Source organism: Pithys albifrons, chromosome 3 (genome assembly GCF_047495875.1).
Source record: "Pithys albifrons albifrons isolate INPA30051 chromosome 3, PitAlb_v1, whole genome shotgun sequence".
NCBI lineage: Eukaryota > Metazoa > Chordata > Aves > Passeriformes > Thamnophilidae > Pithys > Pithys albifrons.
The window spans coordinates 98,332,481-98,351,354 of record NC_092460.1 but is presented as its reverse complement, the minus strand read 5'-3'; the positions used below and the strand labels follow the sequence as shown (position 1 = coordinate 98,351,354).

The 18,874-nt window shown below is 44.6% G+C and overlaps 1 protein-coding gene across 1 annotated transcript in view; it reads right to left on the bottom strand.

Moving 5' to 3' along the window:
- The window catches only part of SFMBT2 (Scm like with four mbt domains 2), a 116,319-nt gene that overhangs the window by 36,095 nt on the left and 61,350 nt on the right, over positions 1-18,874 (bottom strand). The window contains exons 8-10 of the mRNA XM_071552858.1: positions 10,547-10,648; positions 9,763-9,910; positions 3,699-3,781 (exon numbers count right to left, since the gene is read on the bottom strand). Coding sequence (XP_071408959.1) covers positions 3,699-3,781; positions 9,763-9,910; positions 10,547-10,648 — 333 coding nt within the window. The remainder of the gene's footprint in view (positions 1-3,698; positions 3,782-9,762; positions 9,911-10,546; positions 10,649-18,874) is intronic.

Genomic DNA, 18,874 nt, shown 5'->3' with positions numbered 1-18,874 from the left:
GACGTGACTTCAGTCAGGCTGTCCAATATGGTTTGCTTTTCACTGGAGGTCCAGGATACACTGAGGAATGAAAAGGCATGTGACTTCAAAACAGAGCTGCCCTGGACACCTGTACTGGGTTTGCAAGGCAAGGGTTTGGTAGCAGGGAGGCTACAGGAGTGGCCTCTGGGAGAAGATGCCAAAGCTTCCCTCATGTACAATAAAGCCAATGACAGTTTGCTCCAAGACAGATCCACCAAGGACCACAACCAAGCCCATCAGTAACGGTGGTAGTGCCTCTGGAACAACATATTTCAGAGGAGGGGAAAATCTGCACAATGACAAATGCAGTCAGACAGAAAATTGAGAATATATGAGAGAAACAGCTCTGCAGACACCAAGGTCAGTGCTGCTGGAGCAGAGATTCCCCCTCAGCCCATGGTGCAGACTGTGGTGAGGTAGCTGTGCTCCTACAGACCATGGGGTCCACAGGGTAGCAGAGATCCACCAGCAGGCCATGGAGGACCCCATGCCAGAGCAGGTGGATATCCAAACATTTAGCTGACCAGGCTGAGTGAGGCTGGAGAAACTTGAGTAACCTACTCAAGTATGTTTTTCTTCATGGAGTATTCATGGATGGGGTCCTGAGCACCCTGGTCTAGTGGGTGGCACCACTGTCTCTGGCATGGAGGGGCTGGAATTAGACAATCTTTTGAGGTCCCTTCCAAACCAAACTATTCTATATACTACTTTAACCTCAGTGTATAAGGTCCTTCTCTGTAGACTCCAGGTGTATGAGCTCATGAGTTGCAGGTCAGTTAGATGAGCCCATTGTGTTCACTGACACAGCAATAGCTCTGTACATTTAAATACAGCACTAAAGAAACGTCTTTCACAGGTTACCTGAGGCCCCCACTGCCCTCCCACCCTTCCAGTGAAGGCAAAGGATCCAGCAATGATTCCCTAACGACTGATCATCTGTCCAAGTAAGAAATATAGGACAAAAAATGTGGGGTCATGAGGTGCGAGAATGCAGCATCCCCCACTGTACTAAGAGTTTGGGAGCCTGAGAGAGGCTGCAGTTCCAGACTTTCAGGTACCACTGCTGTAGGCTAATGTAGGTCTTGCAAACTGCTCCAGCCAAGGCTGGCCTGGCCATGTGATAGCAGCAGCCTCCTCAGCAGTCCCTCCTGCTCCTGCCAGAACCAGGAGGCTCAGCCCTAAGGAAACAAAGCAGAACTCCTGTTTGTAGCCACTGCAAAGGACCCCAAGCATAGCAGGATCCCAAGACCCTACAACCCTTTCCAAAACCTTCCCCACAAGCCGAGCCTCAAGCTGCTCTTTACCCACTTTAACCCTTACCCCTCAGAGCCTTCCAGTAGCCACTCCTTTCACTTATGCTCAATATCCTCCCTACCACTATCCCTGAAAACAAATTATTGCAATACCTCTGTCCGTGCCATGGCTTCCTTTCTTTGGATTTTCCTTCCCACTGTCCCACCTGCTCCTCTACCCATCAGCTCTGATTGTATCTCTCTGATAGCATACAGTAGAATGGAAAACTTCCCCTTCTTGGCTGTTAATAATAATTGGGATGGGTAATAATTGTCACTGACTCAAAATGACACCAATCTCCCATCCAGTCACCCTCTGTGAGAAACTGGAAGCCAGGGTCAAATTCAATCCTTCTGCTACTTTTACAGCACCGAGGACTATGGGAATTTCAACTTGAGCAATCACCAGGAGCTCTCTGAGACCAAAATCTTCTCGATTTGGTCTTTTTTCTCATCCAAGAACGTGCTGCTGGTCTCAAACACCGCTTGGACTGTCTCAAGCCTTGCTCAGCACCCAGATCAGCTTCACCCTGTGAAAGCTGCTGATGGCCAGGACTGCAGAAAAGCAGGGTGAGTTTGTTTAAATGCCTTTTACGTTGCCTAACAAGGAAACCTCATTTATCATTGCACCGGCTCCTTTCATCGCTACTGGGTGCTGGAGGCTCATTTGTACAGAATCAGTGGCAAAGCAGTTAGTTGGGAGTTTATTTTACTAATCATTTAGTCATGTCAATCCATTTCATAACTGCCTCTCCTTGTTAAAAATTCCCCCCAGGGAAAGAGTTACAGCATACCTACTGCCAGCACCAGTCTGGCTGCACTAGGTGGAAGATGTGCTGGCAATAAACTTCTATCAAAGAGCCCTTCACAGCCACGAATCAAGCGGACAGACCTGCCAGGGAGGCTGAACAAGTGACAACAGAGAGATTGCATCTCTCTGCAAAAAACTGTGTTATCGAGAGTGAAAGAATAACAGACACATGTTCATCTGGTGAATGTCTCCTTAAAAAAAAGGACATAAAAAGTGCTCAGACCTGATGTAATCTCAGAGGATATTATGCAGAGACCATTCTCAAGGCTGTCAGTGCTAAGAGAACAGCTCCATTACTTGGCAAAATGAAAAGAGAAGTAAAGAAAAGGGAGGGGTTCTTGCAGAAAGAAGAAACATGACAATTTTCCCTCTCTATTGGTGCAAAGCAGCACTGTGTCCAGTTTCCATCAGCACTGTTGGAAATCTTCATTTAAAGTCCCTTGAGGGAGCAGGTTCTGCATAGGATGGCACAACAAATGGGGCAAAGAAATGCTTACTCTGATTTGATTCCCAAGCCAGACTCTAATGACGATATGGGTCTTCCGAATTAATCAACAAAAAATTCATCAGTTCACCATCAAATATTCCAAGCCAGGCTGCCCTTGGGCCACCACATATGATGAATATCATGCAAAACCACAGCCTGTGCCTGGTGAGATTGTTTCCATTTTGCCTTTTATAAACACCCCATCCCCCAGTCCTGTAACTTGTGAGTGTGGTGAAAAGCCTTCTAATTCCTAGAGGAACCTGCCTGTCCACCATTCACAACACCACTTTATTTCACAAACCCTTCTGTGCTCATTTTAGTGTCACCAATAACTTGTAGATACCACCATCAGTAACATTTTCAGCTATTAATGAGCTCTCAGGTCCCATCAGTTCATGGGCACATGAAGAAGAGCATCAAGTTATTGGAAAAGGCAGAAAGCTGGATCTGCCTTTCCCCAAGTGATAAATACCTGTCGGATCAGGCCACAAAGAACTGTCATTGCCACAGAACAGCCTGCAAAAGATTATTTCCAAAGCTCTGAATCGTATGGCCTCCAGCATAAAGATGGGCTGCTCACCCTCACATCACTGTTGCTGTAACAAGGAAGCACATCAACTGCCCCAAACCCCAAAATGTTCACGAGGGGTTAATTACTCCCCTCTACTCTGAGCTCAACATTTTCAATGTGAGCTTTTAAATTCATGATGTTTGGTAAAATGCATCCCCCAGAATGAGAGAAAGCACCCAAAATGCGAAAAGGGGCAAATGATACTATGCAATCTCTTTACCTAGATTTTTAATAGACCTTGAATTACTTGGAGTGAGCAGTTGAGATCCTTTTTGTGCTGTACAAAACCAGGGAGTAGATGTAGAGCAGGAAAGTAATCAGATAAAGACAAGACTAAGGCAACACTTCTTCTCTTTAAGGGATGATGACCTGGAATACTTCTTCACCTTCCTTCCTAAGGCAGACTCATGGTGGTCTGGGGAAACCCTCCCCAAGTCTTGCTGCAGCTCTTCTGTGCAAGCCATTTTGTTTCACACAGATGGACAGGAGCAATGCCAAGGCCAAAGAAGAACTTACATTTCTGAAGCACAGGTGAGGCGCTGCCTCCGCTCCACACTGCTTCTGGTAGTCTGCCCAGTCAAAGTCCTGGCCAGAGTAACCTGCAGGATGACAGAACAGAAAGTGCCATCAGCCACCACTTCACACCAGAGAGAGAGCAAACAACGGGCCCCAAGAACGTGAACATTTGTGGTTCAGCATTCCATCCCATCCCACCTCAGTGAACTGTGCAGCATAACCAGACAATTTCTCTGGATGCCCCTTTGTACACCATGACAGCCAATGTCAACACCTCTCCAGCCCTCACTCACACACCTTCTACATTTCACTTTGAAAACTCCAAGTCTTCCTTAAAAGTAATAAAAAATAATTATTTTCCTTAGTTTCCCTTTTCCATGAGGATCTATCAACTTTTGATAAACCTGTAACTACCTGTAACTGCTGTCTCCAGTTTCCAGGGGGGGCTGCTCATGGACTGTCTTCTCCTTCCTTGAGCTATCTAGAAATGGGGTTATGGAGCTGGACATGGGCCATGAGCTGGTCCTCCAGCAGTGGAAAAGGAGAGGATCAGCACAGTCAGAAGCTGATCCACCCTCTCTTTCAAAGCATAAGACAAACTCGTCATGGACATGGATCCACCCTCCATGACTGACTTCCCAGCAGCTCATGGTATGTGAGCTGAATCCCATGACAGTCAGAATGTTACAGAAATCTGGAGCAGAGAAGGAAAATGAACAGAGATTTCCCAGTCTCAGCAGCCAGATGATCCCTTCAGCCTCTGCTTCGAGGTAAAAGAGGGAAACATTGATTTATATGAGCATCTCTCAAGGAGTCCCAACACAGAAGGACAAACCAGATCTCAGCTTATCACTAATCTTACTTGCTATTTAGACAATACACTCTCAGGAAAGAAAGGGCTCTTTTTAATTTGCTTTTGGGGCTTTTTTTTTGCCTGCCTCTTAGTATGTATTTTTACTTTGCCTGAAATCATTGAATGCTAATCCTGTCCAAGGCCCTGGAGATACTCTAATAACATTACTACAGAACTACCCTCCCTTGAAAGTTTCTGGAGTCACCCAAAGGCCAAATTTTCCCCTCAATCTCCTTTCCTGGCATCTCAGCCTGGCCTCATTTCACAGAACATCCCTAAATGCCTTTTGCATTGATAGTCAAAAAGGGACACTTAAGATCAGATGTGAATGAATCATTTATGACAATGAAAATTGTGACATTTTTACGGGCAAGAAAGGACGAGAATACTGACTGTACTCCCCTATCAGTCAGCCAGATCCCCAAAAAGGAGGTGGAAATTTTGAAAATGAAGTTCCAAGCATCCTACTAAGATGCAAAGTACCTGGGATAAGATGAACTTCTAATCCTAATGATTGCATGCATGACAAACAAATTACTGAGATAAAGCCTTGAGCTAAGAGGCCTGTCTCTGTGGGGCATGAAAGTGCATAACAATTACAAAACTAGAAATGAACATGCATTAGAAACTAAAAAAATGGCAATTACTTATAAACAATGTTCATGTTTCATACAAAAAAATATTCTTGCACTGTTTTTTCAACACACAATTTCTGCAACAGCATTTTCCTCCTTCATCTTCTCCAACTCTTTTTTCTCTCCAGTTATTTGTTTGCCAGATCCTTTTCAGCTTCATAAAATGAAATGGAAGACAGGAGGAGAGGTGCACATCACTTCATGTCAGAGGGGGATCTGTCTGATCACATACAGATGTTTGCAGTGGGGACATCTCCAGCTGTGCCTGTCACCCTGGGTTCCCCAGAGAGTCAACAGAGAAACCAGCAGATCTAGAGATGATCTGTCTGTCCTCCTGCAGACAGAGCAGAATCACCTTGTGACAGTCCCTCTCATCCTCCATCAACACCAGAAGTTGGGCTGAGGGGCTCACGTGGGGACAGCCAAAACACAGTTGTATAAATGAACTCCCCTGGGGTCCACCTGAGCTGCCAGAGCACGGTGCTTTCAGGGACCCATCCTGACCATACCCTGCACTTCTCATCTCTGATTTAAACGCCCACAGGCAGGTTTTGCATCTCAACTGCAAGCTAAGCAAAACCTTTTCAGAGTGGATGCAGAAGGTACATTCAAGAGGTTTCAGTGAGGTGTAAAAACTCAACTGTGTTGTCACTGTACAACCACCAGTTGGTTTGGCCTTGCACCACTGGAATCACTGGAAAATCTTTTACTTTACCCCTCAGGAGGAATGAAAAATGGGAGGGCTGTTAAGAGAGTTTGTCATAAGTCTCTTCAGCAGCACAACAAGGATGATTCTAAGAGGAGGGCACCCAGGAAGTGGCTTCAAACAAACCCTGACCTGTATATGGCCTTTCCATGGAACATCATGGTGAGGCTGCACCTCGAGTGCTGTGTCCAGTTCTGGGCCCCTCCATGCAAGAAAGGCATTGAGGTGCTGGAGCATGTCCAGAGAAGGGCAACAGAGCTGGGGAAGGCTCTGGAGAGTAAGTTATCCGAGGAGCAGCTGAGGCAGCTGAGGGTGTTTAGCCTGGAGAAAAGGAGGCTCAGGGGAGACCTTGTCACTCTCTACAACTACCTGAAAGGAGGCTGAATCCAGCTGGGGACTGGGCTCTTCTCCCAGGCATCAACAACCGGACAAAAGGAAATGGCCTCAAGCTATGACAGGGGAAGTTCAGGCTGGACATCAGGAAGAATGTCTTCACTGAAAGGGTTGTCAGGCATTGGAATGGACTGTCCAGGGAAGTGGTGGAGTCATCATTTCTGGAAGAGGTCAAGAAATAACTGGACATGCCACTTGGTGCCATGGTCTAGTTGACAAGGTGGTGATCAGTCAAAGATTGGACTTGATGATCCTGGAAGTCTCTTCCAACCTTAATGAATCTATGATCATGCTGTATAAGCTGCCTCCCTTAGCACATGGGGAGGTACCACACACCAGTAGTTCCACTAGCACATGGCACTCACACACTGTTACCCTGGAAGGCTCAGCCCAAGTAACAACATTGAAAGCTGTGTTTGCATGATTCAACTGCTGCTCCTCAAACATTTAAAACCTCACTGTGTTTGCTCTCTCAGCTCTCACCATGGAAGAGCCCAGCAGTCTAACAAGAAGCAAATATAATAATACAAATGTACTAGAGGTTTTGGAAGTGGCATTTCCTTAGTAAGCCTTACAACTAGGATGACTATCAAAATGTTTTTCTCCTTCTTAATAGCTCATAAAACAATGGTTGCTACTCTAAAGGGAAGTGGTCTATAAATCCAGCTCTAATAAACATAAACAGTGCTTGTTCAATGTTTATACAGAAGCAGTAAATGGGTATTCATTTTTGGCACTGTACAGGAAAATACTGCTCTCTATTTCTAGTAGCAAATGTTTGCACCTCCTGTTCATGACTCATTTACTCTGTGTTTGGCTTCAATAAACCCCTGATAGGCAAAATGGCAAGAGAAAGGATATCAGACAAATAAAGGACTCTGAACTCAAATACCCCAAACCTGGCACGTTGGACTGAGGAAATTAATTCAGTTAATTTTAAGAACAGAAAAATTTCTCATCAACCATAAATTAGCCAAAAAAAACCCCCAAGCCCAGAGAACACAGGAGAGAAAATATTTTCCCAAACCCCAAAAAAGTACTTTTTCCATTGCCATCCTTTGCTTCACGGCAACTTTTTGCCTTTCAACTGGGAGAGACATTTGGGCAACACTAAATAGAATCACCAATTTATAAAGGTTGGAAAAGACCTTTCAGACCATTGAGTTCAACCTTTGACTCACGACCACCTTCTCAACAAGACCACAGAGCACTAAGTGCCCCATCCAGTCACTTCTGGAACACTTCCATGCATGGTACCTCCACCACTGCCCTGGACAGCCTCTTTCAATGCTTGACCACCTGTTTGGTGCACTGCTATTTTCAGCCTATTCTGTTAGGGCTGATGCTGCTCCGGAACATGTGAGCACTGGGGGCAGCAAGAGGCCGGTCCAATCTGGTGCAAGAAGGGGCAATTACCAGTACTACCAATATCCCAGGGCAGGTAGAGCTGTGATTTGGGCAGCCATGGTGGAATTTCCTCCTCCTTGTGCAGACCTGCTCATTAGCAGCCAGCTCACACCACAGCCCTCCCCACCTTGCAGCACTGCAGACCTCGTGGATCAGTCCTGGCCATTTTTTTTTATTCCAAAGCTGGTATTACTCTGCCCAGAGGAGTCTGGCACTCTCAGCAGAGGTTTGGATGCTTTTCACTTTCCCTCTTTTTTTTTTGGTGGTTTGTGAGGGTTTGTTGTGTTCAGTTTGTTTTTTTTTTTTTTACTTTTAAATAAATCATTCTAATATCTGATTACATTTTAGTAACTCAAAGAGCGTGTCTGCCAACAGGAAAGGTTTTTGACACCAAAGGTGCTAAAATGCATTTTGGGCATGCAGCCCTCATACTCAGAATAAGAAATACAGCAACACACAGAATGCATCTATCTGCCACTGGCTTTATGCTTTTTTAATAGCTTCCCTTCAGGATTTCTGATCTCACAGCACAAAGCAAATTTTATTTTCATCAGGGGAATAAGGGGAAACTTTCTACACTTTCTCAGACACTGAGATAGACCCCAATCACCAGGAATCACACCAGACCATAGAATCACAGAGTGGTTTGGGTTGGAAAAGGCCTTGCAGATCACATAGTTCCTTACACTAGACCAGGTTGCTGGTCTGATGCACCAGACCAGGTAAGCAATACTTGCCCCTTAGACTTTACTGGTCAAGTTGAAAAATACTGGTATGATGGATGTTTCAGACACATCTAGATATCTGGCATCTAAAAAAGAGTTTGCTTGCACTTGACCTGTAAAACATCATCTCAGACAGGTTTTGTGTCAGCATGGATTGGAAATTACTATGCCATGACCCTGTAAAGAGAAATGTCTGGCCCATGGTCTCCTTCAGTTAATTATCCAGCCTGGGGGAAGCTGCATGTGAATTTGGGTTGAAAAAATGCAAAATAATTCATTTATTTTCATTTTTAGCAACTTTTCTGGCCAGTTATCTTTGACAGGTACTATCATTTCACCTGGATGTAAGCAGGAGGGAGCTAAAACCCCAGACAGCACATTTACTGAATACATTTATTTCAGTGTGAGTAGCAGAGTAATAATGGATGCATCGTATGCAGCAGCACACATAGGGCTCCAGGACTTTGGTGCAAATTTCAAATTACATGTGCTGAAGAAGCACTCTGGATATACATAAAAGGACTCTAAATCTGGTAGAGAATAACCCTTCACTTCCCTGGGTTTGCCAGCACCATACTTTTTCCAAAATGAAGACAAATTTTCGTACGCAACACTTACTGGCATTTTTTTTTCTTTTGAGGCATTTCTTTTTCTCTCAAGCAACACTAATTTTTGGCAATGGACCAACAAGCCAGCCAGCTTCAAAAACCTAAAATTCCACAGAACCAACACATTTTGCAAGTAAAGAATTATTGCTGTGGCTCCGCAGGTGGTTGTCTCGAATGGAGAGTAATTAACTGCACTGCTACAAAGCTGGGGAATAGCACCCTTGGAGGCTGTTTCTCCTGGCTCTGCCCATGACACTGCTCCCAACGTGTCCTCTCCTGGGATTTTCTGAGACAGCCAAGGAAATGCCTACACACTCCTGGGCAGGCAGCTGTTTAGACATTCAGATTTATGAGCTTTGCTTGGCCTCAGTGTTGTATCAAGGTGGACGCTGTAGGGAGATGCCTGGTTTGCCTGCAGTATGATGTGACTTTTAATGCTCCCTTTGCTCTCTACACACAAAGAATTGCTAGGATTCATTTCACAGGAATTCACAAGGATGTGGTGCAGTCTGATTCACACTTCAAAGCACACAGACATCCATCCAGCAGCAAGACATGTTTGCCAAGATGTTCATGGGCTACTGTGAGCCAGAACAGCCCAAATCACTCCAGGCTACTCTGGCCTGAGGTCCTTCAGTGGATGCTCTGCAGCAACAACCACCATAGTTTTAAAGGCAATAATAACATGAAAATTTGGTTCAGAGGAAACCTGCAAGTCACTGAGAAGGAATACGAACCCTTGGGAGGTGTGAGATTGACTCCATTTTTAAGGCACCACTGAATTGGCAAGATCCCTAAGGAATCTGCATGGCAAAGCATTGAGATTTTGCTGGGTTCAGGTCTCAAGTCATCAATAGTCACTTGTAAATAATGATTGTTAAAAACCTAAGGGGTGAAAAAGAGAACAAAATCAGAAGTTAAATTTGACACAACATTTGGTATTGTGGAAAGCATAAACAGCCAAACCTTGGGATCAAACTACTGAAAATAACCTGCTCTCACCTAACCCTCTTCAGCAAAGTGTTTCTACCAAAGAGATCAAAGCCTGAGTTTTAGAGATGGGTAAACTGAGGCAAGGGAAAGCACCGGAGTCCAGGGTCTCTGTGCTCACAGCTGAGCAGGGACTGGAGGTGATCCCGGAGACCTCAGAGCCTTCCTCTCTCTTGCCTTTGAGAGTGTGGATTAAATATCCAGCTATCGCCTCCATTCAGCTGTTTTATTTCCAAAGGTTTGGCAGATGGGCACGGGAAATATATATGGATGAAGGGTGGGCAGAGACAAAAGAGGATTCCCTTTGTTTTTCATGGAAGTGGTGTATGAACATGCTCATCCCCCCTGGTTCTAAGTCAGCTGGGATGCTTGTGGGAAAGCATTAATTAGGAACAGCCATGGATTTTAAACGTATTTCTTCATGTGTCCTCCAGCCAATTAAGTAGCACTCTTGGATCTTCCTAAATGTGGTAGAAATCAGTGGGATGTTCTTTATCAGGCTCTTTCCATCCCTCCCTTCTGAGCACTCACCTTGGTCACTGACGCAGGACAGATATCGAATGGCTCCCTCATATTCACTGCCTCCAGCTTCATCCCCACAGTGAAGAAATGGTTTCTCAAATCAGCATGGTCCTGCAGGAAGAGATGGGAAGAGGAACACATGGTGACATCCACCAAAAAGGAGCCAATACATCTGAAAATCTGTCTGAAAGGTGTCCATGTGGATTTTGTCACTTGGCTCAGAGTTTCTGATCCTATGGTCTTTTCATGGCAAGCCAACTCCAGAAAGAGAGGGGACAGCTCCAACCCTAGAGGACACATCTACAGGGCTTAGCCCAACATATCTAAAGCACAATGTATGCCCATCTCATCATCATCTAACCAGAACTGGGCCAACAAGGAGGTTCTGCTCACCAAAAGGAGGACCTGTCTGAGAAATGGCTGCTTGAAAATCTCTCTTGGGCAGAGCCTCTTCACCTCTGACTGCCATTACAATCAGAGAGCAACCAGGGTCCAAGAGTGTCAGGGCTGACATCCTCCAGGGTAATGCACAACATGGATGGAAACAGCTCAGCATGTCCCTGATTTGCCCTGATGAAAGTCCAGCACCTGCAGGGCACCAAAATAAGCACCTGCATGGTCTCCAAGATCGCAAGCTGGAAAGTTACTTTTTCCAGGCAGGACACTGGATGTGGACTAAGGCCTGGACAATAAACTCAGACTCAAAATTTGGGCAACAAGAAAACATGTCAATGGAAAAACAGCCACTGTGTTCAAGGACATGCACAGCACAACAGTTCCACCTGGGATCAAACCTGGCTACACCAAGAGGGCTCCCCAGAGCAGCTCTGGGGATGGCAGCAGGATCCTGAAACTCATAAGCAATACAAACTCAACTCCCCAATTTGCCACCAGTTTAGTGTGTAATATCCAATTACTCCATCCCTTGTGACCCTTATCTAACAGTCATACAAGCTGGCATCCTAATTCCACAGTAATGATCACATTTTGTGTTCATTCCATAAAAATGTCCTACAGTATTTCCAAACCATCAGTGCAATAGCCAATACAAGCATAAAAAGATAGGATGTTATATTTAACACACACTCACAGATCACTCCAAAATACATGCAGAAAGCTTGCTATCAATAAGCTGTTAGCAATGACAAACCCATCTACATTCATTGCTACATGTTGTATTTTTGTTCTAAAATGATTTTCTATTGATCCAAAGTTGTATGTCATTGTGCTTTCTTTTCCCAAGAACTGTCTCCACTTGTTAGACTTAACAACTTCTATTTTGGGATGTTACATTCTTGGTGCTGCCAGAGATAAGGATTTTTACAAGCTCCAACCACAGCTAAATGAATTGCTGTTTTCATCTTACTGACCTGCAATGTAATGGAGCCTTTTTTGTGAGAAAAGCAGCCAAAAAAATCATAATGGATTTAGTCTCAGAAGTATATACTGATGGGAAAACTGAGGAAGATTTAAGAATAATGGCCTAGAGCCCAAGGAACTAATGGCTGGGGAAGGAACAGATATCCAGGAGACTGAGAGCCCTCCAGTGTAGCATGGACTTTTTACAGGGGCACGTAGTGACAGGGGACAAGGGAGAATGGATTTAAGCTGAAAGAAGGCAGATTTAGATTAGATCTTGGGAAGAAAAATCTTTACTATGAGGGTACTCAGTCAGTGGCACAGATTGCCCAGAGAAGTTGTGGATTCCCGATCCCAGGAAGTGTCCAAGGCCAGGCTGGACAGGGCTTGGAGCGACCTGGTCTAGTGGACGGTGTCCTTGCCCACGGCAGGAGGTTGGAACTAGATGATCTTAAAGGTCCCTTCCAACCCAAACCATCCTGTGTGTCTATGATTCTATAACCATCAGCGGTATTTGCATTTGCTGGCCACTATTTCCATATAACTAAAGCATCAGTGAGACAGGAGACCCATTTCTAGCAGCTTGGCACAGACAATGTTTCACTGAACTAAAGTCTAAAGCAGGGAAGACAATATGGCTCTGTGTAACAGAGATGTTGAAAAGTACCAGCAATGCATCAGACAGAAACATTACAAAAAATTGCCACCTTTAATACTAAAAAGGCTTCAAGCAGGAAAAGATGATGGCTGCAAAAATCCAACCTCACCAGCACTGAACTACAGATCTCTAAAGGCAAAAAGCATCTGGACTGGAGGGCTGCCTACTCCTGCATGAGGATCCACACCCGGCATCTCTTAATCCTCAGGGTGAGGCTGCAAAGAAAAGGCAACTTTGCAAAATGTGCATCTGGAAAGGAGCTTACACTGCAGCATCTCCCCATCAAATGTTCCAGGATTCAACTCACGCTCGGATTCAGCTCAATACATAATAAGCCAAGATCCACCAAAGTACTTAATCATGTTTATCTTTAAACATGCAAGTAGTTTCATCAACTTTTAAAGTGATTTGTTGATTAAGACCAAAATGTATTGACACCAAACCATACTGCTTCTCATTTTTATATGAATCGTTTTCTTTGGTCTATCTCCTTCTATTTGTTTTGGCTTTTTTCAAAGGGAAAAAATAGTCAGATGGGGGGGTGGTAAGCAAATAACATTTAAAGCTATTTTACTTCAAAAGCTTATCCCTTTTTCTCCATGCGCTGTTGTACCTTGGGATCAAATCTGCCTTCTCGTTCAGCACAGCAAGTAAATATTTTCCCCATTAAATTAGCAGCAAGAGTGAACCCACAAGAGAAGTTCATGGGATCTCCAATATGTCTCCCTTGTGAGGGTCAAAATCCTCTTTGAAGCAGGAACATGCATTTATTTGGAGAAATGCTGTGGAAGTAAAAAGCCTATCTGTGTTAAATGTCATTTTTGAGATGGAAAAGCTTTCATGAAGAAAAAGCCTTTGTATTGCACCTCTCTGGAAAATGGTCAGGGTCTGGATATTTGATCTGTCTCATATATTTGCTATAGAAGAGCATCAAAATTTACCAAAGGTTTATATTTTTGCAGCCACAAAAGGGAAGAAAATAAAAATCCTGATGCCATTCTCCAGTTCCAGCACTGGAGCTGCCTCAGCCAGCAGGGAATTACTTAGGATTTGGCATATGCTCCTCTGCAAAACTCCAATTAATTTACATAATTTCTAAGAATAGGTTCCACAGAAGTGATGGCAAAGCTTTTAATTAGTATTAGACTCAAAGTGATACACTGGATAATGAACTGCTCTCTCTTCCCTTTATTCACTTTGACAGGAACGACGCCTGTTTAATAAAAGCAGCTACAAGAAGAGGACTGGAGGGGTGAGACTTTCCCCTGGTCCCTGCCAGGCTCTGCAGCTGAACAAAAGAAATGCCTGAAATGATTATGGGCAGCAGAATTTGACCCTTTGCTGCTATTTCACTGCACTCAACGCCACCAACGAGGATGTCACCAGCCATTATTTTCTAGCAACTTCTCCAAGTGTGCTTCAATTTTCTTTGAAATGGAGATGAATAGGCAGAATACTTTTGACCAGTTGGTGCATTTTATAGCCCTGTGGATGGTGAAACATTTCTCCTATTGCAAGTCAGTATTTCCTAGGAGCAGCCTCACTGACCACACAGAAGTTTAGGCTGGATATTAGGAAAAATTTCTTCACTGAATGGGCTGTCAAGCATTGGCATAGGCTGCCCAGGGAAGTGGTGGAGTCACTGTCCCCGAAGGGATTTAAAAGACATGCAGATGTGGCACCTGGGAACATGGTTTAGTGGTGGCCTTGACAGTGCTGCATTAACAGTAAGACTTGATGATTTTAGAGGTGTTTTCCAAACTAAATGATTCAGTGATTCTGACTCTATGACTTATACCAGTAGATTGCCTGTCCCAGGATTCCCAAGCCCTGAGTGGGTGATGGAAATACCCTCTGACTGCTGGAGAGCACCCAAGTAAACTGGATTGACAATCAAAGTGGATGTTCCTTACAGCAAAGTGAAAAACCATGCAACAAAAAGTACAACCAATTAACATGGTACAAGCACCACAGTAGTTGCTCATTCAAAGGGTCACAAGCTCTTACATCATGGGCTACAGCCTGCAATGATACTCATGGGTAATTAATAGAAAAACCCTCCCCGAGTCTGTCACTTAAAGCCCAAACCCCCTGGCAAAGGCCACTCCAAACCCCAAAAAGCAATTAAAACTTAGCCCCACACTCATTATTTTAGAGCATTTATGCATTTGTCACCAGTGTGCACAGGCTGTGACACTCTGGACCACTCAAAAAACAGCCCTGCTTTGCTACACACCTACACCATTATGTCCACCTTCACATGGTATGTGTGCCTGGAACAACTCTGCAAAAATACTGATGGGCTTTGCAACAGGTCACTGCAACCAGCAGCACCCACAGGGCTAAAAGCTACAACATCTGGAGGACAAATAACAAGTCAGCAACAGTGCTAGGAGGAGAACTGGGTTCCTAATTCCTGACCCTCTTCTTCAGGTACTGAGATAGCCACACAATTTTCTCCTTCATTGCTAACAAGCCACTGGCAGTACAGGTTTCAGAAATGTTAGGGGAATTGGCAGCCTAAATGTCATTCCAAAAGAGATCCACAAACTGATTTAGAAAAGCTTTCCAGCTCCTGAGGATGCAGACAAGCTTTAAGGAAGTACCTGTCTGGGTGACATGCTTAAGCCCTAATAAAAAAGCTTTAGGTCTTGAACTCAAGAAGCGATAGTTCAAAATCATCATAGTTATTTGCCCTTTCTGGTACCTAAATATCTTGCTAGATGTGGCTTCTGAGTATTTCTGCTCAACAAAGGTAATTTAAGTGTAAATAAACTCAATTTTGTCCATGTCATAAGAGCACAGGTAATTTTACAGCGCACTGGATAAAGCTGATAGAGCAGGGGGACCTGACCAAGCTGCTTTTGCCCATGACACTCAGGGAGGTTGCACTATGGGCTGGTTGCTCAAGCTGTGTCTCCAAATGCAAGGAAGGGCATCAACTTCAGATCGTGAAATCCTCATTTTTAGCCTGTTCTGCTCAAGACCACTGAAATCATCTCATTTTAAACCCAGCAGCTTACACAGTGCATATATAAGAGGGAAAGGATCTCATTTGAGCCTAATTTTCAAATTTGAGGCTAATTTACAAATGCTCTAAAAGTCAGGGCTCTTTTGGTCCAGGCCAGTCAGATTTTCACAAACTGCAAAATTGCAACTTCATGCAAAATTCGGAACCAAGTCTGAATGCTGGAAAGCTGCAAAGTTGAGAGGCTGATTAGAAACATTGAGCCCTTAATAAATTATTGACCTGCATCTGCTTTAATCCCCACCAAGTGTAACAGTGTGAAATGCTCTTGCCTTCAGTCCCATCTCTCCCGGTTTACTCTGCTAAAAGACACAGAAGCACCAAGTCCCATCTGCTATGACTGGGAACATATTAGTTGATTCAGTTTTTGTTTTCAAAGAAACGCTTCCCCTCAGTGTTTTCTCTAATTCTCCAAGAAACTGGCTGTTTCTAATAGCCTAATTTTAATCACAAAGCTCATGTGTGGTAACCAGTCACACACACAGTAATAGCTGTGGTTAAACTGCCTCTACAGGAATCTGGCATTTGTTTTTTAATTGAGAAAAAATTTTAATAAAGAAAAAAAAAGAAAGAAACCCTATAAAATGGAATCCTCTGCATTATTTGCAGATGAATCAGTCCTGTCTGCGATTCAACTTCCTTTGCTAAACAGGGAGCAATTTTCCCTGAAGGTACATTCTCTACAGGGAGACAAATCCCCCCGGCAGGACACAACACATGCAAATTGTCCCTCGTTTTGACAAGAGCCATCAGAGGAAGACCAAAATGTAGAGATTTGGGGTGAGATGAAGAGGAGAGGGTGGTGGGAGGGAGGCTTCAGGGTTACCATGACCCTGAAGTAATGAGCAAGAGCCAGCTACAAACTGCGCCCACTGAAGAGCCCCTTAAAAACCGCAGATGCTTCTGCCGCGGATCAAATTCAGCCCAACGGATTTTAAGCTCTGCTTGTTGAATAAAAAATAGTTACCATAGAAACAGCAACATTGCAGAGTAGCCAGTTGAAATCCAAGTACACCTTCTCCGTATGGCTCGGCCCGACGCAGATGGCATTAGGGCAAAGATCCCCTCCCACGCAGTGCCTGCTTTGCTTTGCCTGGGCGGTGCAAGCACGGGCAGCAGAGGTAAGAGACACACATATGCATCCACTTGGGGGTTTTGGGGGTGTTTGGTTTGGGTTTTTTATCATCTCGCAGCATTCAGGACTGCCGAACCACTCCTCAAGAATTCACCTGTGAAAATTGGTTGTCACGCACACAGGTCCCATTTTACAAGTCGGAAAGTCCAATAGAAAGGGAAACATGGGTGGAAACACCTATTTGAGTGCTCAAAGGGAAAGTGTCTCTTCTCATAGCCCTCGACACACAGTACCTCGACTGTGAAGAGGAACTGAGTCTGCCCTCAGCAACATTGTGGCAGGAATCATTAAAGAACCAACAGGAATTTGTTAGGAACCAACTCAATGCACTCTGTGGGCTGCAGCCACTCTGAAAAACAGCTATAGACCAAATCTAGCTTTTGCTTTCTTTGAGGAAATTAATTAATCTATAAATCATAAAACAATAGACTCATAGAATGGTTTGGGTTGGAAGGGACCTTAAAACCATGTCATTCCAAACCCTCTGGCATGGACAGGGACACCTCCCACTATCCCAGGTTGCCCAAAGCCCTGTTCAGCCTCGCCTTGAACACTTACAAGGAAGGGGGATCCACAGCTTCTCTGAGGAACCTGTATCAGCCTCATCACCCTCACAGTAAAGAATTTCTTCCTAATATCTGATCTAAATCTCCTCTCTTTCAGTTTTAAGCCATTTCCCCTTGTCCTATCACTACATGCCCTTGAAAAATGCACAAAATGGATGACTTTTAGGTATCACCCACTCCCTACATGGGAGCAGATGCTGGTTTGTAGGTGCACATTAGCCCCTCTCATGGGAAATGCTGCCCAAGGATGCTGAAGTTGTCATGCACAAATTCCCCACACCAAGTCTGGATGCAGCAAGCAAACTAAATGAGGCTCTTTTGTTGACCTCTACCCATCCTGAGAGACCCTGACGTGTACTGGAGAAAGGAAACCACACATGCCAGAGGGACAAGGAGGGCTGAGGGACCTGTTTCTCACTCAGCTCATCTGCCTGGCTTAACTGTGTCTGGCAGTTCTCTTTCAACTCTGACCTTCATATGGTGATGCCAAACAGACCCTTGGGGCATCTCAGGCAGGGCTTGGCTTCACTCATCTCCTCAGATTGCTCTCCCCACCCGCATCCTTGCAAAGCCCATGGTCAGGAGGGAGCTGCTCAGAGGTTAAAACTGTCCCCTGGCCCACAGATGTACAACCAGGTTCCATCTCACCTGAGCAGCACCTTTGATATCACAGACATCCTTAGTCCCAAGAGCTGTGAAGGCAGCTGCGTTTGTAAGACCTCTGTGGTACCCCCTCCCATCATGGTGATTGGCTCTGACCAAGAAAAATGGCTTTAATGAGCTCAGACAGGAGCGGGTCAAAAGGTAGCCGAACAACAGAGGGATTGGGACGCCGTGCACATCTCCCAGCCCGGCAAATACAGCCATGGAAAAGGGCTGGCAAGTCCATGGATGGGGAAGAACAGATGGAGTATAAATAATCTGGCAGCCTGCAAACAACATGGCGACTCACAGGCTATTAAAGCACAGCGTGTGGAGTGAGAGCCAGCCAAGCCATCCGTGCATGAAGGAGCTTGGGATTGCTTATGCTGGGATTTGGCTTCCAAGTGGAACCAAAAGCACGTTCGTTTTAAGCTGCTGCATCGGCACGTGCCCATCTACTGGGGGGGATGGAGACAGAAAAGCCCTGTTGGACTTCAAGTCTGCTCATACAGTCAGGCCAGGATTGTCTCTGAGCAGAAAGTATCCCTTGAGTTTCTCTAACTTACATTTAAACTCTTCCAGAGTAACCTGAATAAGAAAAAACCCTAAAGCATAAAATGTTTATTAAATTCTGAGAGATGTTGTCCTCCTTTTTTTAAACAAAAATCAGTCTTCAAGAAATAGTCAATCTTACTACTAATACTAAAATGCACAATTAATCCAATGGAAAAACTATGTTTTAGAGGGGGAAAGGAGTCCTTTTTAGTATTTGTCTTCATACTTTTGCGTGTAGAACGAGAACCACCACTCCATCATGAATTTCAGGGGGCAGCTCTTGCCTGAGTGATGGGTGGTACCTCCCTCAGTCTCCTTAGAAGAGATTTGCCCCAACTGCTTCCTTCCATGTCATTAGTCTTACCATTTATTAATACTACTACTGATAACAGGA